We start from the raw sequence: 26,736 nt of genomic DNA, 5'->3' as shown, positions 1-26,736 counted from the left end.
GATTTCTATACAACCAGCTTGCCCATAAATGGATCAAAATTGGCTGCTCCCTGCTAAACAGGTCTAATTTCAGTCCATTTATGGCCAGCTTAAGTCATGTTTTGATAGTCCTGTTGTAGTTGGCAAACAATAGTGCTGGCCATTGTTTGCTCTACGAGAATTACTGGAGGAGTACTTGGCACAGGAGTTGGCTGGATACGATTTTCTAGGTTACGTTCCTCCCTGTCTTTTATTGCTCTAATTAACTGTGAGCAACTTGTTAAACAAGTATGAATAATGCAGAAATTATGTAGGTTGTTTTGCTTCTATTATGATATTGTCATCTGGATGTTTGCCTCCGGATTGTGACATTAACTTCAATAATAATTCATTTTAGTAATATGGTAACAAATAGGTGGGATGTAAGTGTGGGCAATGTTTGAAAGTAGTTAATTTCTGGCGCTTCCAAAGCCAATATTCAAGCTAGTAGAAGCACAAATCCAGACAAACGGTTTCATATTGTTTTGTTGGAGCAACGAATAGTTCAAGCCTCCAGTACATTTTTTATTTTTGCTGTCTAAATCCTTTTAGGGAATTTTTCCTCGTCTCCTTCAGTTGGATTTTCCAGGATTTGCTCTGCATTCAGCAATTGGCATTATGGTCTCTTATCCCTACTGCTGCGATTTGGAGAATACCCATTGCAGTAGGCGCAGCAGAAACCTGAAGCTGTATGTTTAGACACAAATCTTAATGCTGGTTCTACTAGTTAGAAGATCAAGATTATTTATCCTGTCCACAATCACCAAAACGTATTTTCTGGAAAAAAAAACTTTAATATCTGTTATTACTTTTTTACTATTTGTTTTGTGTGTTTTTGTTTAGCTGACATTGAGCTGTTGATAAATAAAGAAGTTGTAATGCTTTAATACAGAAGTGCTAATTTAATTTCTATGTAAGTGCATAAAGGATAATTTGATTTGCAGACTGTTTGATCAGGTCATCAGCTCTGCATTAATCTTCTTTGTCTCTTTTTTTTAGATAATGTTCCAGAGGAACTGAAGGAGCCGTTTTACATTGACCAGTATGAGCAGGAGCACATCAAACCACCTGTCATCAAGCTTCTACTCTCCAGCGAGCTATATTGCCGTGTCTGCGGCCTTATCCTCACAGGGGATCAGGTGGCTGCCTTGCAGGGCCACCAACCCGTCATCGAGGCTTTGTCTCAGAAAGGGATTTATGTCATGGAGAGTGAAGACGCACCTGTGTCCGAAGCTGACCTCAGCTGTGCCCCAATCAAAATGGTTTGTGTAGAAACAAATTTCGCTATAATATTGTATACAGCAATTATTTTGTCATTCTGTATGAATAGGCCGCTCAGACCGGTTTTAAAGAGTCCATGCTGTTTTCTAATGGAAGATATAGAAGTTTTGTAACCCCTTCAGTGCTTGTTTTGTTGAAGTTTTTTTCTCTGTTTAGTGATATAATGTAGCATTTGGAAGCATGGTCTTTGGGGGGGGGGATGTGTGTTTCTGGATTTACGTACTGAGCAAACACACGATGAAATATTGAACCTAACTGTGCAACAGCACAAGCTGATTTCTAGGGCATGCTTAGTTGACTGTGCACGAATCCTTTGTGAATTTGGGGAGACAGATAATCAATACTGAGGAAGGCAGACAATGTAGAGCAGTGTGTGTCTTTTAGCCCCATCACATGCTGTCTGTGCAGTGCAGCTGGTGAGTAGAGAAGGAAGTTGCCTTTATACACCAGCAGCCCTCCCTTTCATTTGCACATGCACTCCAGTAGCTTGATTCCCCTGTGTATGCGACTCCAACACTCGCAAAAGGTCATGGTGAAGGTGTCACCCTTGCAATTTTTTTTTTAAATAAGTTAAGGACCATGCATTTGTGACTAATTTGACATTGTAATGTTGCTCTACCTGCTGAGCAATTATACAGAACTGTAACAGTTAAAGCTTTAAAGGGGTTGTAAAGGAAAACCATTTTTTCCCCTAAATGGCTTCCTTTACCTTAGTGCAGTCCTCCTTCACTTACCTCATCCTTCGATTTTGCTTTTAAATGTCTTTATTTCTTCTGAGAAACTTCCTGTTCTTCGGTCTGTAACTACACACAGTAATGCGAGGCTTTCTTCCTGGTGTGGAGAAAGCCTCTTGAGGGGGCGAGCAGGAGTGTCTGACCCGCCTGCTCGCCCCCTCCCCTCTCAAGAGGCTTTCTCCACACCAGGGAGAAAGCCTTGCATTACTGTGTGTGGAGTTACAGACAGAACAGGAAGTGAGGATTTCTCAGAAGAAATAAGGACATTTAAAAGCAAAATCGAAGGATGAGGTAAGTGAAGGAGGACTGCACTAAGGTAAAGGAAGCTATTTAGGGAAAAAATGTTTTCCTTTACAACCCCTTTAAGTGGAGATGGTCTTTAAACATGCAGAATTTAAGCTCTAAAACTACCTGAATGTATTTGAGCTTTGCCTGTCCTTAAATTTGGCCATTTACAAGAAGGATTGGCAGACTGCTAAAAGGGATTTCCACACACCTCTAGGTTCATGTACTTTAATAGATGCAGCAGTTACCCATCCCCACTGACAGTCTCTTTAACACCCTTGTGGCGGAGAAGAATGCAATCAGTTTTATGCAGCTACTTCCAAGTGATTGGTAAAAACACTTGCTAGGGCTGCCCCCAGAGTGCACCCTATAACCCTGTCCTGACTTCAGTTTTTTGCTAGTGTCCTTAAAAGGTAACTCCACTTTTGTTGAGAAAAAAACTAGCCCCCCGGGTGATCTATGTACAATGCAGGGGTTTTAACAAATTAGTCGCGGATTCCTATCTTTTGGTATTCTGAAGATATGTGTCCATGTGGTAGGTGAATCTAATGGGAGTGGTTTCATAATTATCAGCTACTGCACTTTCAGGCCTCTAATGAGGAAAATTGCAGGGTCTGCATCCCTATACACATGATTTCCTATTGTGAGTATCTCACCAAAAATTACATTTTTGTTGCACAGGATGTCTCAAATTGCACAAGCAAAAAATTGTTTCTTAGGAGCGTTATGTACAGAACACCTCCAGGTAGCCATATTGCATTGCGTTTTCCAGAAAATTGCAGAGCTGCAGATTGAAAAGAAAAGGTAGTTTTTAATAACATTCAACCGTATATGACTCGAGTCACAATTATATACACTGTCAGGGCTCAAAATTTCAAGTCCTGAGCTACTAGCCAGGCCTCAAAGGTTACTCGCCACCAGTTGCCTGGCCCAACCCCTAAATGTGCCCTCGTACATTATCTCATGAAATTACACTTAAATGTTTTATGCAGAATTAAGTTCTAAAAATAAATATTAACAACAACTTTATCCGGGTCCGCCAGTGCAGCCTGCCTGTGTCCGCCAGTGCAGCTTGCATGTGTCCGCCAGTGCAGCTTGCCTGTGTCCGCCAGTGCAGCTTGCCTGTGTCCGCCAGTGCAGCTTGCCTGTGTCCGCCAGTGCAGCTTGCCTGTGTCCGCCAGTGCAGCCTGCCTGTGTCCGCCAGTGCAGCCTGCCTGTGTCCGCCAGTGCAGCTTGCCTGTGTCCGCCAGTGCAGCTTGCCTGTGTCCGCCAGTGCAGCTTGCCTGTGTCCGCCAGTGCAGCTTGCCTGTGTCCGCCAGTGCAGCTTGCCTGTGTCCGCCAGTGCAGCCTGCCTGTGTCCGCCAGTGCAGCCTGCCTGTGTCCGCCAGTGCAGCCTGCCTGTGTCCGCCAGTGCAGCCTGCCTGTGTCCGCCAGTGCAGCCTGCCTGTGTCCGCCAGTGCAGCCTGCCTGTGCAGGGGAAGAGAGAGTAGAGCTGCCACTGCCTGGTTGATTAGAGCACTGGGCAACGTAACGGCTTTCTTTTTAATAGCTGTGTGTTCCCCGCCGCACGCTGTCATATACAGCCCCTCCCCCTTGTCCAGGGAACTTTTGATAGACAGATCACCCGTCCCAGGATGATCTGGGACAGGTGTGTGTGTGTGTGTGTGTATTTATTATACAGGATTTATATAGCGCCAACAGTTTGCGCAGTGCTTTACATCAGAGAAGACAGTACAGTCACAACACAAATCAATACAGGAGGGATCATAGGGCCTTGCTCGTTAGAACTTACAATCTAGAAGGGAGGGTCAAGTGGAGCAAAGGGTAGTTAGCTGTGGGGGATATATAGCCAGCTACTTTATTGGGTATGCCTTCAGAACTGCCTATATACATACACAGTTAGATAAAGTAGTTTTTTTAAATGACCATTTCATATTATGTCACATGTTGTGTGGTCTGCCATTATAGTTACCCAAAAAGGACGCGCATGGCAAGAAAACTGACAGAGGCTCTAACACTTTCGGCTGAAGTTCTACCTAAAGAATCTTTCTGCTCTTCTTCTTTTTTTTTTTTTTTTTTTTTTTTTTTTTAAACATATAATAATTTTTTTGTTGCATGTAATGGTTTGAGATCTGCTCCATCCCTTGTACACCAGCCAGAATTGCTGATCAGGCTGAATAGCTACTGCCTAGTAGTATACTTCTTTATACGCAGCCTATGCTACACTAAACAAATAGGCAGCGTTAAAGTGGTTGTAAACCCTTTACAACTCACTATATGCTACAGGTAGAGACCGGTGGCCTCTGTGCTCTCTATCCCCCTGACCACCAGTCTTGTACATTCCCCCCTGTAGTTCTCAGTAAAGAGAGTGGTGAGGTGATTTGCTGCAGAGGGTGGACACAATGGTTCCAATCTCCTGGTCTGTCCACTGTACAGGATTCTCATTCATCCCATACACGCTCACAGTCCTGCCCACATTTCTGCCCATTCAGATTCTAAATCTCAGGGCATGACAACATTTTCTCTATCCTTGGGCTTCAGGAATGATCTCTGAAATAGCGACATCACTTCCTGTGTCTGTCACCACATGCTAGAACTGCAAGTCTTAGTATGTGGTGACAGACCCAGGAATTGATGATGTTATTTCAGAGATCCCTCCTGGAGCCCAAGGATAGATAAAATTCTGTGTAAAAAGAGATGTCGCTGATTTTTTAAAAACGGTCCGATCTTAATCCAAATCCAATTGGCATCTATGCTTAACTACACAAGTCTAATGTAAAAATTGTATCACTATCCTGGAGTTTTTCTTTAAATATGCCTATGCGCTCTTTTTTTTTCCAGAGTGCCCACATGTCCATGATCGATGCCCTGATGATGGCATATACTGTGGAAATGATCAGCATTGAGAAAGTAGTTGCAAGTGTCAAGCGTTTCTCTACGTTTAGCGCCTCCAAAGAGCTTCCTTATGATTTGGAAGATGCTATGGTTTTCTGGATTAATAAGGTATGGCACTATCTGAATGTTTGTGAGGGGAATATGGAGAGCCGCATAAGTGATTAATAATGGTGTGATAGTGGTGGGACATTGGCGTGTAAGCTGTCCTGGCACAGAGACTGTTGTAAACTGATCACTGTACTGCTTAATATGTCCAAGCCATATAAATGTTTGTTGACAAAAATTGTCAATGTTTATATTATAGGTAAACCTGAAAATGAGAGAGATTCTGGAGAAGGAGCAAAGATTAAAACAGCAGATAATTGAGAGCCCCAGTCATCAAAAGGTATTCTTATAATGCCGTTGTCGTCATGCATTGGATGGGTATGACTAGAAATGAGGTGTTTGAGAAATGAGAGTTTTGGTTTGCAGTGAATTCAGTGCCCTTTCTACAGCTCTGCATTGCTGAGAATCATGGTAATGTAGACAGGCACAGAATCCAACCAATGCAGCTACCACAATTTCCTGCTTTGAAGAAAACTTGTCTCAAAAGAAACATGGAGGCAGAACACTAGCAATCCATCTGAATTAACTTTACTGTAGCTCTGAATGTCTGCCTGGTTCTTTAAAGTGATATTAAAGTCAGGTTTATTTTTAAACAAAAATAAAATAAATTATACTCTCCTGCTCTGTGCATTGGTTTTTCACAGAGCAGTCCCGATCCTCCTATTCTTGGGTCACTTGCCGGAGCTCCTGGCCCCTCACTCCTGCATAGTGCCCCAATAGCAAGCAGATTGCTATGGGGGCACCCAAGCTAAGCCGCTGCTGTGTGTTCATTCAGACACAGCCGTCGTTTGGCCCCACCCCCTCTCTCCTCATTGGCTCACTGACTTGATTGACCGCACCGGAAGCCAATGGCGCCCGCTGCTGTGTCTCGGTTAATTGGGGCGAGTCCCGGACAACCAATGCTCTCGTGCAACATTGCTGGATTGAGATGGGGCTCAGGTAAGGATTAGGGGGACTGCTGCACACTGTAGTGTTTTTTTAATCCTAATGCAAAGAATGCATTAAGATAAAAAAAACTTCTGCCTTTAGAACCACTTTAAGGCTAGGCTCACACCAGCATGCATGGTAAAATGCAGCGTTTTACTGTGCAGTGTTGCCCCCACCCCCCCGGTCCCATTATACCTGTTCAGGATCATGCTTTTCTTCCCCCTTGACACACCCGACTGTGTCATCTGTGAAATATGTAGACCTACTAAAATCAATAACCATATAGAAGCCCGGAAATAAAGCTGCTAACACTTTAAAATTAAATGCGGGGACTGCATTAAAATCAGGAAATGCCAGAGAGACTTAACTTTGGTATTGTGTAAGTTCACTGATTTTGTCTTGACTGGTATTTTCCTTTGTTTTCTAATATTGCAAGATTGTGTGTTTTTGACACGACCAGAGCATTCGGCACAATCGGATATGTAATACTCTTACAAGGACTGCTATATGCATGTTTTTCTAGACTGTAAGGCTGAGTTCACACTGATACTACACACAGTCATATGACCATCATCCTACTTTGCTCTGCGACATCAGTCCTACATCGGTCCTACATTGGTCCGACATCCATCTGACTTGAATGAACAGGATACAACTTTGATCTGACTTGTGATAGTCTGACTTGTTCTTTGACCAATCAAAACAATCCCAGAGTGAGATAAATTCATTTTACTGCTGCTGTAATCACAATGTCGGATGGTAAGGACAAGGATCCTACTTTGATCCGAATTCAGTGATATTTAATGGACCGAAGTAGAATCAAAGTCGAGCCAAAGTAGTACAAGGAAGAATTTTCAAAGTCAGACCGACTTGTGTTGGACCACTTAAGACAGCTCTCATAGGGAAACATTGATTTTCACACGTCATGCGACGTGATCTCCCAATGTCGGAGCGTTTGTCATATCCGTGTAAACCAGCCTAACTTGGAATGCTTTTTGCCATGTTTGATGATTAGAGATTGTAGTTTAACACTGAACTCCAGGGAAAAAAAAGCCCTATGCACAAACAAAAGATATACAAGATGGCTGTTTTACCTGCTAAAGGATTTATATTTGTGCCTATCCAGTTCTAATTTTTATACACAGCTCTACCACACAGCATAGCCCTGCTGGCAGGAGGCCTCATGTTCTTGCTGCTGCAGCTTAGTAATGCAGATCTTGCCCTTTCTCTAGCCTGTGACTGGATAGTGAAATGGCAATCTGCAGACTGATGTGCTCATCTGTCACTCTCTTTCTAGCAGCATGCTTCTTGTATTGCAGCACAGCTGATTGGCCTTTGTGCTGCTTTTCTCTTTCTCAGTCTGAGTGCTGTTGTACAGGGACTGCAAGAGATACCATGCCAAATTCAGGTACTTGCATTGTAAAGATAAATGTATTAATCGGTACCAAGCTGCATCAGATTGTGGCATTTGTATCTGCCTGGAGTTCAGCTCTAAATTTTTTTTCACTAATGCATAGGTCTACTAGGAAAAATGGATTTGAATGTTTATTACATAATGTAAATATAGATGTTGTGGTTTATTTTATATCCCTCATAAGCCTTTTTGTGCTGACATTGCTATGCATGCAATATACTTTAACCCAAGCCTTCTGCATCTTTTTAACACAGGAAAAATGCCCATAGAACCAGATTTCAGCTTCCGTTGTTTTATGCATTTTAGAGAACACAAGCTGAGATCTTGTTTGCAATGGGCAGCTACCCTTGATTTCCTTTGCTATGAAATATATAATTACAAATTGCAAGTTTATTTTTTTCAGAGCAAAAAATACATTGTAAATGTAAGCCTTGATGTTGTACAAAGTTTACCTTCTAATTTTTTTTTTTTTAATTTTAGTTAGTTTTTTGGCTCTTGCATAAAGGCTGGCTGAGCCCATTAAATGTTATTCCCAGCGCAATTCCTCCACCCAGGTGCAGCATATTATCCTTTTAGTTAACAGGCAGCTGTAGGTAAAAGAAAGCCTGTGTTCTGCCAAATATGTTTTGCCCGGCGGATAAGTACCCCCTTGTACTGCACAGGCGCGGCGCCTAGTCTCCGAAAATAGCCGAACAATACACAGCGCAATGACTATGGCATATGTCCACACGCTCCCAATGCTAGTGCTACTCTGCAAGGGGCGGGGTGATTATAACAAAAAAGTACACGTGTTAGCGGGAGCGTGGCCATCTGAGTTAAATGTGCAAATCCACCCATTAACATTGCCATTGCAAAACCCGCCCCTCTAGCACGTGTACTTTATTGTTAAAATCACCCTCGCCCCTTGCAGGGTAGCACTAGCATCGGGAGCCTGTGGCATATTTGCACATGCGCCGTGTAGAGCTGACTCTCAGCTCTACATGTTCGGCTATTTTCGGAGGCTTGGTAGGCTAGGTTTGTACTGTGCAAGTGCCACGCCTGCGCAGTACAGGGGGGTTCAAATACGCCGGGGGAACATTTTCGTCAGGACACCGGCAGCTTGTTCTACTGTAATGAATAAATGTATTAGTCCCAGGTGTGGTACAGAATATTACAGGGCTTGATCATTTCAGCTTGTAGCCTTAGCCATGCCTAAGGCTACACGCTGAAACGCATAAGCCCTGCATTCTGTATCGCACCTGGATAAATGTATTGCGTAAGATCGAGTTACAGGCTTTCTTTTATCTACATGTTTGCTCGAGTGCTAGGAGGGGACACTACAAGCCTGTGCACTGACCGCTCACCACCTCGGGGAATTACTGCAGGTGTTTTATACTGCATTCCAGCTGTGCCTGGACAGAGGAAATGTGTGGAGAAATACTAATTGGGTTCAGCCAGCTTATGTGCAAGAGCCCTTTGAGCACTGAAAGTGGTAAAGAATGGAAAGTTCTGAATATTTGTTGAATCAGCTGTGCCAGAACTGTACCGTTTAATCTGCCAAACTTTCCTTTCTTCTGCCTAATTTGTTCTCCTTCCTTCCTGAAAAGTCTCCTTCAAAATGGTATTGGAAGTTAGTACCTGTAAGTTATACCCCTTCGATGTAAAACTTTCATTCATCCCACCATGGTATATAGTCATCTTAGTGTCAAGCTTTTTCATTCTCCAGCAGGTTGTGGCCAAAGAAAAGCCCATCAGCTGTTTAGGAAACATCTAGAGTCTGGCTTGGCATGGTGAGACTCTTGGTTCCTAGACAGGTGGAGGTCTTCAGGTTTTCTGACCATGCTTTGTACACTACACCCACAACAAGATTTCAGGAAAAACTGGCAAGGCAGTTCAGCTGTAAACCAGATTGGTTCATAGTTTCCTCCGTACTTAATATCCACACAAAAGAAAAGAATCTGCTCTGCCATTGGCCTCTAGTTCTTAGTGCGTTTGTCTGTCTGTGCCTCTTTAATCACTGCGCTAACCTCACACATAACCATCATTAATAGTCTCATTCTTTGTGTGTTTCTTGTTTCATCTGTGTCTTTAAGCCTGATCTAATGCATGCCCTAGCGCATTGCATGTTGGAACCCGCGGAGTATGCACGAGTGGTATAGTATTTCTAACCTTTGCATACGTAGCAGATATGGTATGTGGGGGCATGCAGGGCAACTGTTCTCTGTTGTGGCTGAGACTGTGCTCACCAAAGTACATATTGCCTGCTGCGTGTAAAAAAAATTCATTGTTTTTTACCCAAAAAATGTTCAGAATGGACATTTTTAGTAGTTTTACCGTCTTCCTGACCTTTTCTAAAAATCTTCAGAGAAAAATATTTGAGAATAGGATTTTTTTTTTTTTTTATAAATTTTTCTCTTGAAACGATCATTCCCTGTAATTTATTTTTTAATTGTGGAATGCCCAACATAGTCAAAGGGGAATTGTGATTACATTTTAACTGAAATATTTAGTGAGCATTCCAATGTTTGCAAGTTTGTTTTAAAGATCAGTTCTTTCCAAAACATTGCATTTTCTTTAGACCCCTTTCACTCTGGCGCGTTTTTCAGGCGCTTTGGCGCAAAAAAAAAAAAAGCATGTAAAGCGACTGAAAGAAGCATCATCTGCAATCCCAATGTGAAAGCCAGAGTGCTTTCAAAGCTTTCACACTGCCAGCACCCAAAAAACGCTGGTAAGCGCCACTAAGACCCCTTTGACACTGGGGCATTTTTCAGGTGCTTTGGCGTTAAAAAAAGCTCCCTCAATGGGAAGGGGGCTTTAGCAGCGGTGTATTTAACGCTCATAATGCTCTGCAAAGAAGCTACTTGCGGGACTTTTTTGACGCCCTGCCAGCGCAGCGCCTCAGTGTGAAAGCACTCGGACTTTCACTTTGGGATTGCAGATGAGGCTTCTTTCAGGCGCTTTACAGGCGCTTTTTTTAACACTATGACCTCTTTCACACTGGGGCTTTTTTTAGGCGCTTTAGTGTGAAAGCACTCGGGCTTTCACATTGGGATTGCAGATGCAGCTTCTTTCAGGCGCTTTACAGACACTTTTTTTTTTTTTTAACGCTAAAGCGACTGAAAAACTTCCCAGTGTGAAAGGGGCCTGATGGTGGCAGTTTGAGTCATCAGAGGTAAATCCTTGTTTTGATTTTTTATTAATACTATATTACATGAGACTGATCAAAATCAGGAATAAGCCCCATGGCTATAGTTTCACTGCTACCATCCCTGAAGGATGTGAGGAACCAGTAGATGAACTGGATCACTCATCTTTGTTAGAAGATTTTGTTAAGTCGACTGACCTTTTACATTAGGGTTATGGGTCTTAATGTGTACAGCTGAATTTGTAATAGATTTCTGGCTTCACCAGGATAGCCAGCATCAGCTCAGGGGAGTGATGACCTCCTGGAAGGAGCAGAGAGTTCCAGCAGCAGAGTGTATTTAAAATGACAAATCCTGAAAATGTAGGAGGCTGTTTAAAATCCTCTGTGAAATGTATAGATGAGGACAGGATGGCATGCATCAGGGGGCAGTTTCCTTATCTACTGATCACTGAGAATTGGGGTAAGAAGTGAGTCAGACAGCAGTTCTGAAAGGGGCTCCCTTGTTACAAAATATTTCTGAAGAAGAATATCCTAAATTCTTCAGAAAGCCGTAAAATATCCTTTCATCCTGTGAGCGAAGATGTGATGAGGGGGGGAGGGAATGGTGGTAAACCGCAGGATAACATGATAGGAAATGTGTATGTGGATACTAAATGCCTCCATTCTGTAATGCCTACATTTATGTTGGTGTTACTAAACCCAAGACCCTGCATTCACTATATCTGGCATTCCACAGTACACAAAACATGGAAATACAATTATTTTAGTAAATATAAACTGCTAAATACCTTTTTCCTATCATCAGTGCCTTGAAAAGGTATTCATACCCCTTGAAATTTTCGACATTTTGTCATGTTACAACCAAAAACGTAAATGTATTTTATTGGGATTTTATGTGATAGACCAGGGGTAGGCAACCCGCGGCACTAGAAGCCTCTCTTGCTGGCACTCTACTCCCTCCCCAGCAGGCAGGGAAGTGTATGTGAGACACTAATGCATTTCAATTTCAGAGTTCCCCACACCGCACCTGCACTGAGGGGGAGGCACTGTGCCCCCACACATTGTAAAAGATGGGAAACATTGTTTGGTTCTCTAACTTTGCTGTAGCCTCGATCCTCAGCTTTTGTGATGGTGAAGAGATTTGGTGCAGTTCTGCTAGGGGGGCGGGCGGTCCCTGTTTCCAGGAGGAGGACGACTGTCATTGGCCACTGCTAAAGCCAATCACAGTCCCGCTAGCCCCGTCCACCATCTGTGAGGAAGATGACACGCTTGGTGGCCACTACCAATCTCAGAAAAAAGAGATTTCACTGTGATTGAGAAAACAATCAGGTGACAGTTTGCGGAATTACTGTTGAGCTCTTGGGAACTTTTTTTAAATGATTCCTGAATCTTTGCGTCACTACTGAACCCCTGCACTTTCTGTCCCTTTAAGCCACAGCCAGTATTCAGCACAATAAAACTAACACCCAACTTTTGCTGCGGAGCAGAGCCCCACACTTTTTCTCAGCTGCGGGGGCCCAACTTATGATTTTGTACACAGGCCCACTGCTTTCAGAAAATACCCCTGAACCGAGCTCATCATTGCGCATCCATTCCATATGCTTGTATGTGACATCACATACAAGCACGTGGGGTGAATGCAAGAGGTGGATCAGCAGGGTAAGTGTGCCAGGACAGGTAGATGTGTCTCATCTCTGCTTTCTTTCACCACTCTGCATATCACGCATATCATAGATGAGAAGAGGGTACAGTGGTGGGGAAAATGAGCAGAGGGTGTTCAGAGGTGGGATAGAAAAGCAGTAGGTACAACGGTTGGGCGGATGAGAAGGTGGGGCAGATGTGCAGGGGGTACAGATGTGGGGCAGATGTGCAGGGGGTTACAGTGATCTGAGGTGTGAAGGTGCATGAATTGGGGCTGATCTGCGGCGTGAGTGCAGGATGTTAATTTCTCACTATTACTCAAAAAGTTTTCAGCATTTACCTTATAAAAAATCCTTTTAGTGATTGAGAGTGTGAAGTTGAAATTTTTTTGTTTTATAAAATCATCACTCAATTTTTTGAAAAATATTTTTTGGCACACTGTGTTGCCTACCCCTGTGATAGACCAACACAAAGTGGCATATAACCCAACATCAGCAATGAGTGAAAATACGAAGAGAACAAGCTCTGATTAGAACTGAACTAGGGATTCAAGTGCTCAGAGGCCTGTTCTAGCCCCCTAAAATGTATGTGAATGCCGTGCAAAAACTGTGTCAGCCTACTTCGGTTTGCAACCCCAATCCAAAAACAACCAAGCTAAATGGGCATTAGGAAATATTTTATATCTTTCAGAGATTGAAAGCTCTTGTGCTTTGTATAATTTCAGTTAGAAAATAATCATCCAAGAAGCAGCAGCAGCTTAATGTTTTAAGATATATACAAAATATAAATGGATAGGAGAAGCCGTGATAAATAGTCCAAATAATTCAATAATTATATTTGATGAACATATATCATGCTTCAGTAAAAAATGGTGAAATGGTAAGATGAATTTTTCTAGTATTAACACCACAGTGAATCACTCAACGAAGTGTACCACCACCTGTCGAAAAATTCACATACCAGATGGCAAGCAAAACCAGGCTTGTGGCTAAAGCCCAGGGAAGGCCTTTGCTTGCACAGAAGATCATGGAAATAAGCCCTGGGTAGATGGCTGCTTTGGTATATCTATATACAGATACCACCGTACAATCCGCGTTTTATGCTCAGCAATAGACCCAGAAAGAGAGACTGACCGTAGTGTAATGATGTCTAACTAGATATTTAGATAAAACAGTATTGCACTTACATTTGCAGAGTTTAAAAATTGCACCTAAATATACATAGCCGGCTGCAAACTCCCGTTGTCCTAGTGAGACAGTGTGGTGACGTCTGCACGTATCCCCCTTCAGACACGTTTCGTCATATGTGACGTCAATGGGAAACTGTATGACATGCATCTGGAGGAGGATATGTGCTGACGTCACCACGTGGTTTCACTAAGAAAGGAGTTTGATTGCAGCCGGCCGGCTCTGTTTTTATATGCAAGATTTTTAAACTCTGCAAATGTAAGTACAATACTGTTTTATCTAAATATATTTCTAGTTAGACAATATTACGCTATGGTTAGTTTCTCTTTCTGGGTCCATTGCTGAACATAACGACTGCGGATTGTATGGTGGTATTGGTGTGTGGATATACCAATGCAGCCATCTACCCAGGGCTTATTTCCATGATCTTCTATTCAAGCAAAGGCCTCAGCTGGGCTATAGCCACATGCCTGAAGCATGATGCATGTTCTACAATCAAATATAATTATTGAATTATTTGGACTATTTAGCGTGGCTTTGTATATTATGCAAGGAAAGATGTCGGTGCTACAAAAAAGAAAAGGGGAACACAGCCTGAGGATAAGGCTGCAATCACACCTGAGCGTTTTTAGCTCTTAAAGCGCTCGTAAAACACCTGAAAAATGCCCAACAAGCAAAATCCAATTCATTTCAATGGCACCTGTTCACATCTGAGTGCTTTGTCACCTGAAGCAAAATTCCTAAAATGCCTTAATCTGAAAAAAGCACACAAGCTTCTTTGGGGCAGATTACAGGCATTTTTCTGCTTTTTTACATTGGTGACCAGTACTAAATCGCAGTAAAAACGCGACTTTGAAACGCTCCGGTGTGAATGCAGCCTTACAGAGTGAAATGAATAAAGGCCACAAGCATTAAGTAACCATAACCCTATATGAAAGTTCAACATTTAAAATTGTTATGTTTGCATGCATCCACTAAATATTTCAGTTTCCTACTCTTTCCCCTTCCTGTGAGATCCTGTGGAAGATAGATATCTCTCCTGCCTGTTGTGTTTTTTAGCGTGTGATTAATACTGTAGCGTTCTTGGAGTGTGGATATTTTATACTCTACAGTTACCAGGCTCTAGCCACACAACCCACCTGCTTTATAGAGTTTCTAGATTTAGCTGTTTAACTTTCTAGTTTTTTTTTTGGCCTTAACTAACTCTTATTGTATCGTTGGCCACATCATTCATTCCTCAACCTTTCCCTTTTACAGGTGCGCTACCGCCGTGATCACCCATCAAACCGACACCTTCCATTTTTTCCAATACTTGAAGATTTATTGAAAGACATTAGTGATGGAGCAGCCCTCCTGACTGTCATACACTTCTACTGCCCTGAGCAGATGAAACTAGATGGCAAGTGCAGTTTTGTGGTGTTCATTATACCCCAACTAACCAGCCTTGAGTATCCGTACAGTAAAAGGATGTGTTTAGCCTTCAAGTATCTAAAGTATCAAAGCGTTGGTGTCCAGTTGGATATAGACGCATGTAATCCTTTTATTTGCAAAATAGTGTTGTGTAATCAAGTAAAAAAACACTTTTATTCAATTGTTTTTTACATTTATTGTAAATATTTCTAGTATGAGTATCTTGGATCTAGCATGTTAACAGTCCATTGTATGCTTGAGCTCAGAGTAGGGTGTCAACCCGACACTGTTAGATTTCACTTTTTTGTCAGTCTAAGGCCATGTTTACACTGGAATTAAAAATAGGAGTTTAGGGCAAGTTTTTATTGCGCCTCAGTCCTTGTAAAACTGTCTGCAATTGATAAAATAACAGGCATCGTCAGGGATGGAGACCTAGCTTTCACCATGACTTCCTCAGGACAGGCAGTTTTCTCCTCGACAGCATCCCTCCAAAAGGCTCCAGCGTCTTCCATTTTTTTATCCTTCAAACATCACCCACTGGTCAAGCCTTCTCAGAGCTGGAATTTTGTCTTGGTTGTTACTGTTCACCCAAACATGAGCCAGTTCACACCCCCTGTAGGTTAACCATTCGGTCTGATACCATCTGTGGTCTGTATGCAGCATTATAAAAGATGCTGCACCACATCTAGAAATATATGTGACATCTAGATGAAGATTAAACTTCATATATCTTGTTGAACTTGTAGTCATTTATATATTAACTGCTTCTGCCCCGGAAGATTTTACGCTCCTTTTTGACCAGTGCACTTTTTACAATTTGGCACTGCATCGCTTTAACTGACAATTGCGTGGTCGTGCGACGTTGTACCCAAACAAAATTTGCGTCCTTTTTTCCCCACAAATTCGTTTTTGTTTTTTTTTCACTATAAACAAAAGAATAACTTTGAAAAAAACACCATATCTCTTACTTTTTGCTATAATAAATATCCCAATTTGTTTAAAAAAAAAAAAAAATGTTTTCCTCAGTTTAGGCCGATATGTATTCTTTTACATATTTTTTGTAAAAAAATTGCAATAAGCGTATATTAATTGGTTTGCGCAAAAGTTATAGCGTCTACAAAATAGGGGATAGATTTATGGCATTTTAAATTTTTTTACTAGTAATGGTGGCGATCTGTGATTTTTATTGGGACTGCGACATTATGGCGGACAGATCAGACACTTTTTTGAGACATTTTTGGGACCATTGGCATTTTTACAGCGATCGGTGCTATAAAAATGCAAGGATTACTGTAAAAATGCCAGCGAAGGAACACAACTTAATTTTGCCCAGCTGAGCCATGTTGCTGCAGTAAAACTGCGGTGGCTGGTCGGCAAGTGGTTAAGTTGGTGGTCATAAATATTTTGATGTTTGCGCTTTACAAAATATATTGTCTTTTAACATGTGGGTATTGTAAGTGAATAGTTTAGGAAATGCAGCACTTTTTATACATAGTTCCTGTTTGTTTTATTTGTTTCCCTAATCTTAACAGGGAAATAATGGGCAGTGTGCCTCATGAAACTGGTTAGATGGCAATTATCCTATTACTGTACAAATTATTTCTTGATAGTTTTGAAGACATCTTTGGTTTTATTCACAATAGAAAATAGAAAACATATTAAATGTTTAAACTGAGAAAATGTCCATATCGATGTAAAGATGGAGTTGTCTTTTTTTCTTTTTCTCTTCTCTTATGCAGACATCTGTTTGAAGGAGGTGCCATCAATGGCTGACAACCTATATAACATCCAGCTCCTAAAGGAATTCTCCAGCGAATACCTAAACAAGTGCTTTTACCTGACCTTGGAAGACATGTTGTATTCCCCGCCAGTTCTGAAGGTAGGTCCCTCGAGAATCGCGTACAGCATTCAGCAAAGAGAAATTCACAAAAATGTCAAAACTGCTTTCTTTTTTTTTTTTTTCTCAGCCTAATTTTATGGTGTTTATTGCTGAGCTTTTTTGGTGGTTTGAACACGTAAAGCCTGACTTTGTTCAGCCCAGAGATACCCAAGAATCGAAAGAAGGTAAGCGCCATTTTCAGAATTCTTCTTCTCTACTTTATCAGGATTGTTCTTGTAATTATGAATTTATACGTATTTTGATACTGGGTGCTTTTCCTAGACCCACTTAAAGGGAAATCTATCCATGACAAAATAACCTTTTCACATACAGGAGTTGGGTTATTAATTTGCCAATAAATTGTATAATGTATTGATAAATTCTCTGTTAATGACCATTTGGAGTAGTTACAGTACATTGAAAATATATTCACAACCTGGAATTAAAATGGAATTATTATTCTACCATGTAATGTTGTACACGGCATGCCACAAACCGGTGCAAATAGATATTTTATATGCAATATTTTTTATTGTCGCGCAAACAGAAATCTTTTGGTGCATAAATATTCCTTCCCATTGCTGTGAAGCCCCTAAGGTGTGTTCAAACCAATTGGCTTCAGAAGTTCTATAATTAGATGATTACATAGATTTCACCTGTGTGCTTTCGGTGTCGCACAATGTCAGTATAAATACAATGCACCTGTCCTAAAAGGCCCCTGAGTCTTCAGCACCACAAAAATGTAGAGTATACGATTTCCGATCATCTGTGCCCAGTCTTGCCACAAAGCGTTAATCCAGCTCCAAGCAATCCTCCTTTTTGTGTGTGAGCTAAACGGACAAACAGGAGAAAACTTTTGTCCGTTCTTCCCCCTTGCTGTGAATGACAGGTTATTTACATATCTTATGCACTGGCCTGGAGACGGGCATTATTTTTTAATTCCCACCCCCATTCCTTTTCTGAAGTCATGTGGTTGCTTTTCTGAATTTTGACTGGATGTTAGTGATCATAGCAGAATTCAGTGAAGCTCTATAAACAAGAGAGGGGGGAGGTTGGTAGGCGAGCAGTACAGGGGGCTCAGTAGGGGGGAGTCGGGGGGACATGCCACTTTGGGCCTCATGGGGGCACACCACTGGGGAGTTTGGAGAGTACATCACTGGGGGCTCAGGATGACAAAAAAATTGTTACGTGAAGCAGCTACTGTGGCAGATCTAACTGTGCTTGTGCTGACTCCAGCCAGCCCCCCTCTTGTCCATCCCACATGTCATCCATAAGCGCCTTGGATGGACTGAGGAGGACAGAAGGGTCAGCACAAAGTGCACTCCAGCTTAGGTGCCTTCTGAAAGAGCCAGACCCTAGTCGCTGTCATTGGTGGCAGATGCTTTTCTAGCTCTGCCCACCCACGCGCTTTCATCGGCGGCAGATGCTTTCCTCGACCTGCAGCCCAAACCACGCTGCATAGACAGAGGCTTCTGTTACCCCCACAGCCGCACTTAAGCAGAGGGCATGCTATGGGGGCGGGGAATGCCTTTGTGGCTTTTGACGGGTTGCCAGCACTCGTGGGTTTCCTGTGCTGTTGTGCCAGTTGCAGAACGGCAAGGTAGGGACAAGCATGCGATCTACCAGTCACCTACTTGCGGTCGACTGGTTAGACTTTGACAGGTTGCTGATCCTGTTTATAGAGCTTCTCCATCTTTGGCTGCAGAGAATATAATCTATCTGATTTCTGTATTGACCATCCAGTGATGTCCATGTATAGAGTCAGCTCTTTGGTTGTTGGAAAAGAGTGTTTGGTATTGCCAGTGTGTTCTGTTGATAAAACTCTATTCGCCATTATCCTGCTTCATTTTGTACTCCAATGACACATTTTTTTTTGGAGTTGGTTCTAAAAAGTGTTGTAGATCGTCATAAAAGCGGTCAATGAGAGCTTCTTCAGCATCAGAGGTTGGTGCAGAAACTTGGATTATTGTGATGTCGAGTAGTTAGCCTTGGATACGGACTGAGATCACCCTGTTGTTTTTGGTATTATACCCCAATACTCCTTTCCTCACTCTTTTGTTGACTATGAGGGCTACACCATTTCTTCTGAGAGATTCTTGTCCACAGTTCTTGTCTACAGTAGTCGTCTGAGTTAAATCTGCCCATTTCAGTTCACTAATTCCGAAGATATAGATGTTCAATCTTGCCATCTCCTGTTTGACCACATCCAGCTTACCCCGATTCATTGATCTTACATTCCCAGTTCCTTTGCAGTATTCTTCTTTACAGCATCAGACTTTCCATTTCACTCCAACCATCCAAAGGCTTTGACCCAGCCTTTTCGTTGGCTTTGGAGCTATTTGAAATTGTCCTCCACTCTTCCCCAGTAGCACATTGGACATCTTCCGGTCTGGGGGACTCCTCTTCCGGTGTCATATCGGTTAACCTCATGAACAGAAACAAAAGACTTTCTTGGCAAGGGTACTGGAGTGGGTTGCCCTTTCCTGCTCCAGTGGATCATGTCATAATTTACCGCTGTGATCTGTCCGTTTTGGCTGTTCCTACACAGGCCGATATTTTACAATTCCCGCTAGCGATGCCACGGCTCCGGAGCTAGGCCGGAGCCGCGGCCTTTCCTGATGCTGTGACTGCGGCGGCAATCCGCGGTCGCAGCATCAGGAAAGACCGCGGCTTCGGCCTAGCTCTGGAGCCGCGGCCATCTTGGTACACCCAGCGCGGCGTCCCTCCTCTGTTTACGCCCACAGAGGAGGAGGGGCCCGCGCTCGTGTCTGTACTACGGGGGTCAGTGGGGGGTGTCTATATTGGAGGGAGAGGGGGTCTGTACTGAGGGGGGGGGGGGGGGGGGACCCCATTTTTTTGCACCAGTGCCAATTAGTGCCACTTGCCATCCAGTGCCATCTGCCAGTTACAATACCAGTGCCACCAACCAGTGCCAATTAGTGCCACCTTCCATCCAGTGCCATCCGCCAATGCCACCTGCCAGTGCCACCATCCAGTGCCAATTAGTGCCATCTTCCATCCAGTGCCATCCGCCAATGCTACCTGCCAGTGCCAATACCAGTGCCACCATCCAGTGCCAATTAGTGCCACCTTCCATCCAGTGCCATCCGCCAATGCCACCTACCAGTGCCACCATCCAGTGCCAATTAGTGCCACCTTCCATCCAGTGCCATCCGCCAATGCTACGTGCCAGTGCCACCATCCAGTGCCAATTAGTGCCACCTTCCATCCAGTGCCATCCGCCAATGCCACCTGCCAGTGCCAATACCAGTGCCACCACCCATTGCCAATTAGTGCCACCTTCCATCCAGTGCCATCCGCCAATGCCACCTGCCAGTGCCAATACCAGTGCCACCATCCAGTGCCAATTAGTGCCACCTTCCATCCAGTGCCATCCGCCAATGCTACCTGCCAGTGCGAATACCAGTGCCACCATCCAGTGCCAATTTGTGCCACCTTCCATCCAGTGCCATCCGCCAATGCCACCTGCCAGTGCCAATACCAGTGGCACCATCCAGTGCCAGTAAGTGCCACCTTCCATCCAGTGCCACCTGCCAGTGCGATCCAGTGCCACCTGCCAGTGCGATCCAGTGCCACCTACCAGTGCCAACTAAAGCCATAAGTGCCACCTGCCAATGCCAACCAGTGCTAACTATTGCCACCTGCCAGTGCCAACCAGTGCCACCTGCTAGTACCATCTTCCAGTGCCATCCAGTGCAACCTGCCAGTGCCAATAAGTGCCTTCTGCTAGTGCCATCTTCCTTCCAGTGCCACGAGCCAGTGCCGCCAATAAAAAATAAAAATCGGCCTAAAATATCGGCCGCAAAAATCGGCATCATCCATCGGCCGCCCAGATTTCTAAATATCGGCATCGGCCAGAGAAAAACCCATATCGGTCGACCTCTAATAATTCCCCCCCCCCCCCTTTTTTTTTTTTATGTGCGCACACTGAGCTTGCCAGTGCAGTGGGGGCGTGTCGGTACAAGTCTGATCATTGGTGGAGAGCACACTGAGTTCCCAGCATAGCTGTTTTTAATGGAGAAGCAAGGGGACAAGCAGGAACACCAGGGATTTAACATAAAGGAAACAATACAAAGAGAACGGGATACTTTCTCATACAAGTACATGGTACAATAGGGCACATTTCGGGAATATGAAGTGTTGGGGTAAGTCAACCTCTCGGCTGAGAATTCAGCTATGTTTTGAGTTGTGTGTGAAAAACTTATATAGGGAAAGACGATCAATGACTTCACACGTCCAGCCCCGCCCCCCTACAGTTAGAAACACATAAGGTCACACTTAACCCCTTCAGCGCCCCCTAGTGGTTAACTCCCAAACTGCAATTGTCATTTTCACAGTAAAAAATTCATTTTTATAGCATTTTATGCTGTGAAAATGACTGGTCCCAAAAATGTGTCAAAATTGTCTGTGTCCGCCATAATGTCGCAGTCACGTAAAAAATTGCTGATCGCTGCCATTAGTAGTAAAAAAAAAAATGTATTAATTAAAATGCAATAAAACTATACCCTATTTTGTAAACGTTATAAATTTTGCGCAAACCAATCGATAAACGCTTATTGCGATTTTTTTTTTTTTTTTTTTTTTAACCAAAAATGGGTAGAATACGTATCGGCCTAAACTGAGGAAAACTATTTGTTTTTTATATTTTTGGGGGGGATATTTATTATAGCAAAAAGTATTGATTTTTTTTTTCAAAATTGTCGCTCTATTTTTGTTTATAGCGCAAAAAATAAAAACCGCAGAGGTGATCAAATAACACCAAAAGAAAGCTCTATTTGTGGGAAATAAAGGACGCCAATTTTGTTTGGGAGCCATGTCGCACGACCGCGCAATTGTCAGTTAAAGCGCCGAATCGCAAAAACTGGCCAGGTCCTTTACCTGCATTTTGGTCCGGGGCTTAAGTGGTTAAAGCGTAAATCCAGGATAAGCACATATACTTCAGTCTCTCTCTTTATGTATTTTCCAGTCTTTGTGCACTTTAAAATTTGGTTCTCTACCAGCTGAGACCACAATACTAACTGCCAGATTTTTGTTTCTTTACCTTTTCCAGCTAAATTAGTATTGTCTCACAAGAGCAGTAGACCTCAGATTCCTATTTCCAATGCCACAAAGCGGAGTTTCATGGCAAGTCCGTCAACTGCCGTAGAGTCTCACAGTGAAACGCGAAGCTACCTGCAGCCAGAGGACCCGGAGAAGTTAGTGGATTCATTTTCTCTTAACCTGTTTTATCTCTTCACTGACTTTTTGAGGATAAATCTGATTCTTTAGTAAACAGACGTGGCAGCTATAGGCTTGGCCAAATTTATAGATTTATTTTAGTGCCTTTTGAGCCTAATAATAAAGTATGTTTTTAATTTCCTGCAGCGACTGCTGTTTCTCTGGCTTTCACACTGGAGTGGTGCGCTAGCAGGACCGCTCCAAAAGTCCTGCTAGCAGCATGTATGGAGTGATGAGAGGAGCGGTGTGTTTACCGCTCCTCCACTGCTCATTCCCATTGAAAGCAATTGGAAACCGCAGCTATATCGCCGGCAATGCGCCTCTGCAGAGGCACATTATGAGCGGTATTAACCCTTTCTCGGCCGCTAGCGCACCGCTAGCGGCTGAATACTGTCGCAATTCCGATGGTATAGCGACGCTAAACCGTGACCACACCTCCCGCCCCTGTGTGAAAGGGACCTTAGTGACTGAGGGTAAAACAAATGTTCATGCCTAAACAAAGTTTTTGCATTTTTTGCGTGATAGTAAATCTGTACATATAATCACAACTACATTGTGTATCCAGGTGAATTATACCTTGTTTTTTCTTTATTTTTCAGGACAAATTTGACTTTCTTTTTTATTTTATGATCAAAGAAACTGGCCCTCAATAGTAAAAAAAACATTCATTTTTCTTGCTATTACCGTAATTTACCACCAAATTATAACCCCAAATAAATTCTCCTGCTCCTGATGATCACAGCGATAAGACGTGTGTGCATATTGGTTGTTCTACCTAAAACACACATAATTTAAACACTGCCGGGGTGTTAGTGACCCCCAACACCCTGGCACTGACCTAGACTTCTCCATTCAGAAGAGGAAGTAAACACAGGGTTGAGCTCACAGTGACTGATCACTGTGATAGCCAATCAGAGGCTATCACAGTGATCACGTGACCCGGTCGTGGATCCGAGAGCCTATTCTCTGTGTTGGGAGCAAGCTGTGCAGCGTGCTCCCAGCACAAAGCTATATGCAGCCCCATGGGAAAAAAGCTCAGTCCAGCAAGGGCCACATATACATGTACCATCAGCAGGAAAGGGTTAATAGCATAAACAAGTTGGTGTTCATTCTTCTTACTATAGGCAGGCGGCTTCAGTGGCTCACAAATTTGCTTGCTGAGAGATTTCCACTTGGTACTGGTCTGTATGCTAATGGAGCCAGCAATTTTATCAGTTGCAGTGACATGACTCCTCAGCATCTCCTTTGAGTCAGATGAGTGAGTTGGGGATCTCTTGCCCTCTATTACAGCGCTACTAGATATACCCATTGTAAAAAATTTGTATGTATATGTGGGAGATATAGCTAAATATAGATCTCTACAGTATCTCACAAAAGTGAGTACACCCCAAGCGGAGACTGCGAGCCAGACCGCCTCATTCAACATCGGTGCCTGACCTCACAAATGTGCTTCTGGAAGAATGGTCAAACATTCCCATAGACACTCCTAAACCTTGTGGACAGTCTTCCCAGAAGAGTTGAAGCGGTTATAGCTGCAAAGAGTGGGCCAACTCAATATTGAACCCTACAGACTTAGACGCCATTAAAGTTTATGTAAAGGCAGGTGTCCCAATACTTTTGGTAATATAGTGTATGTTTAAAATGGAAAGGATTACGGATTTATAGTCCAGTGCAAACAGCAGAGCCATGAACCTAAAATGGCAAGGTAAAAGGAATCCAATTTTTTATTTTTTTTTGTTTTGTTCGAATTGTGTTCTGTATCAAATGGGAATTTTTAAATTGTTATACCCGTCTTTGAGAAGTGTATACCATAGTCCAAACTTCACAAAGTTGTATGAAAATATAGCAAATGACATACCTATTCTTAAGACCACAAGTCAGCTTATAAAAACGGCTGTAATAAGTGGGGGGATTGTCAAAGATTCTAGGCTTGTCTCTGTGCTTCTTGAAGAATAGTTTGGTAGAGTCACTTCTGTGAACTTCTTTGTTTTTGAATGGTGCATCATATTGTCTTGAGAGCTTTAGACTATTTTCTGTTGCAAAGTTTTTTTTTTTACAAATCTTTATATCTGTTTATATACTAAGTTGACATGCCATATACATGATGGGTGTGTAATTTTTGCTATTTCTGTGCAGCTTGTAGTTTACAATATATAACTCACAAAGAGTTCTGATGTTTTTTGAATTTCCATATGATATGGTTGGTAATTCCAACAATAATAAAATAATTTGGGAGTCCCTTTACCCCCATCCCTTTTTATGTTTTTAGTTCCTGGCTCTGCTGATTCACTGGACCCTTTGAATGGGTAATCATTTAGATCAGGGGTGTCCAACCTGTGGCCCACGGCTGCATATGGCCCAAGATGGCTATGAATGTCGTGTGGCCCAACACAAAATTGTAAACTCCTTTAAAAATGTGTTTTTTTTTTTTTTTGTTTTTTTTTATTGCGGCATAAGAAAAAATTTAACTAAGTCTCTTTAGACTTTTATACGTTTTTATCCTCCTAAATTGGAACAACCCACTCTTCACAATCGTGCCCTATTCATGTCATCCGTTTTCGGCAGCACCTTTATTTGTCATAAACTATTTTCAAGAATGAAGCACACGACGGGAAACATTACAACCAAAATATCTGATGCGCACATTGAGAGTTCATTTAGAATTGCTATTGCATCCATCAAACCAGATATTGGTGTGTTTATCAAAAACCGTGTCAAATTTCACACTAGTTTTATGCTGCCCTCTTACAATCAAAAATATTACAAAAAAAGTTTCATTACTCGGACAGGTATATTATCTATATACAGTATCGCTAACTTTTGATCTGCTCAACCCTTTTCTGCTCATCGGCTATTCTTGTATATTTTATGTGTGGCCCAAGACAATTGCTCCTCTTCCAATGTGGCCCAGGAAAGTCAAAAGGTTGGATACCCCTGATTTAGAAATTTGCGTTTTAGTAAAAAAAACTCACCCCTGATGACATTGGTTCTCTGCATTGTGATCTAATAATTGTCTGTACTACTTCCCCTTGTTTTTCCTTTGTTGGTACACAAACCCTGTAATTAACGTTTTCTAATAATTACTTTGTAGTGGGAAAGGAAGCACGGCATTCAGTCCATCCCATCCGCTCTTGCCCTTAAGACAGAAGCAGCAGAAGACTGTGCATTCAGACGACAGTCCTAGTAAGTATAAGCTTTGTATTGTTGTATCTAGTGGAATTCAGTGTATAGGCGCAACTTTGGTCAAGCACTGACCTTAGCCGATTCTCCCTGTTGCGTCTGTAGTAAACTGACTTTTCAAACTCTCACAGTAGTGGGCCGGATTCAGAAACAAGATACGACGGCGTATCTCCTGATACGCTGTTGTATCTCTGAGTGCGGGCCGTCGTATCTATGCGCCTGATTCAGAGAATCGGTTACGCATAGATATCCCTAAGATTCGACTGGTGTAAGTGTCTTACACCGTCATATCTTAGGCTGCATATTCCCGCTGGCCGCTAGGTGGCACTTCCGTATAGTTACGCCGATTCAGAAACAAACGACCGCCCAACGCTTCTTTTTTCGTCGTTTGCGTTAGGCTTTTTCCGGCGTAAAGTTACCCCTGCTATATGAGGGGTATGTGCGGCGTATCCTATGTTAAGTATGGCCGTCGTTCCCGCGTCTAATTTTGAAAATTTGACGTCGTTTGCGAATAGGGCTGGACGTAATTTACGTTCACGTCAAAAGCAATGACGTTTTGCGGCGGATTTTCGAGCATGCGCACTGGGATTTTTTCACGAACGGCGCATGCGCCGTTCACAAAAAGTGTGAGTCAAGTCAAATTTAAATAAAACACGCCGACAACATCCCCATTTGAGTTAGGCAAGCTTACGCCGGCCCACATACGTTACGCCGCCGTAACTTAGGGCGCAAGTTCTTTCTGAATACGGAACTTGCGCCCAAAGTTACAGCGGCGTAACGTATCTAAGATACGTTACGCCGGGCGGATAGATACACCATTGTATCTGAATCCGGCCCACTGTTTTTACTAGAGCAGGCTATGACCCATTGCTTGCCTGTTGTCTACTACAGCAAAGGCAGTTCATCCATGGGCCAGCCAGTGCCTCTGCTTCACCTCTGCTCGCCCTGCACTGTATTGGAGAAGCTGAGGTGAGCGTGAAACAGCTTCTTAACCACTTCCATACCACAGTACGTCATATGGCGTCCTGGGCTTTGAGTGGGGATATCTGAATGATGCCTGCAGCTGCAGGCATCATTCAGATATAATTTTTTTCCACCAGCGTTTCCTTGCACAGTAAGAAAAATCATACCCCTCCCACCACCCTGAGGTGCTTCTACCGGTTTGCCTGTGCGGACCAGAGAAGGAATCCACCGGTGGCAGAAGTTCACCATAGAGAATACCACAGACCAGATGGTCCACGACAGTTCGACCTTTGGTGGCCAGAGCGACGTTATGAAGTCACGTCCAGCCCTGGCAGTTGTAAACACTGCCGTGTATTCCAGCCTAGTCTTATAAACCCCATATCTCTCCATAAAGAGGACCTGTCATGTCTTATTCCTATTACAAGGGATGTTTAAAAAACTATCAAAAAGACTAG

General features: G+C 42.9%; 1 protein-coding gene across 3 annotated transcripts in view; it reads left to right on the top strand.

Annotated features, from left to right (window-relative positions):
• CAMSAP1 (calmodulin regulated spectrin associated protein 1) overlaps window positions 1–26,736 on the top strand; it is an 83,053-nt gene that overhangs the window by 25,489 nt on the left and 30,828 nt on the right. For 2 of the 3 annotated variants that reach the window (XM_040324177.1, XM_040324178.1), the window contains exons 3-11: window positions 1,018–1,280; window positions 5,160–5,321; window positions 5,518–5,598; window positions 9,246–9,278; window positions 14,869–15,010; window positions 16,761–16,900; window positions 16,989–17,085; window positions 21,972–22,116; window positions 25,230–25,321. In XM_040324177.1, the coding sequence (XP_040180111.1) occupies window positions 1,018–1,280; window positions 5,160–5,321; window positions 5,518–5,598; window positions 9,246–9,278; window positions 14,869–15,010; window positions 16,761–16,900; window positions 16,989–17,085; window positions 21,972–22,116; window positions 25,230–25,321 (1,155 nt within the window). The remainder of the gene's footprint in view (window positions 1–1,017; window positions 1,281–5,159; window positions 5,322–5,517; window positions 5,599–9,245; window positions 9,279–14,868; window positions 15,011–16,760; window positions 16,901–16,988; window positions 17,086–21,971; window positions 22,117–25,229; window positions 25,322–26,736) is intronic. The other variant, XM_040324179.1, reaches the window with a different exon arrangement.

The sequence above is a fragment of the Rana temporaria genome, chromosome 9 (genome assembly GCF_905171775.1).
Source record: "Rana temporaria chromosome 9, aRanTem1.1, whole genome shotgun sequence".
NCBI classification, from domain to species: Eukaryota; Metazoa; Chordata; class Amphibia; order Anura; family Ranidae; genus Rana; species Rana temporaria.
This window is presented reverse-complemented; position numbering and strand designations above follow the sequence as displayed.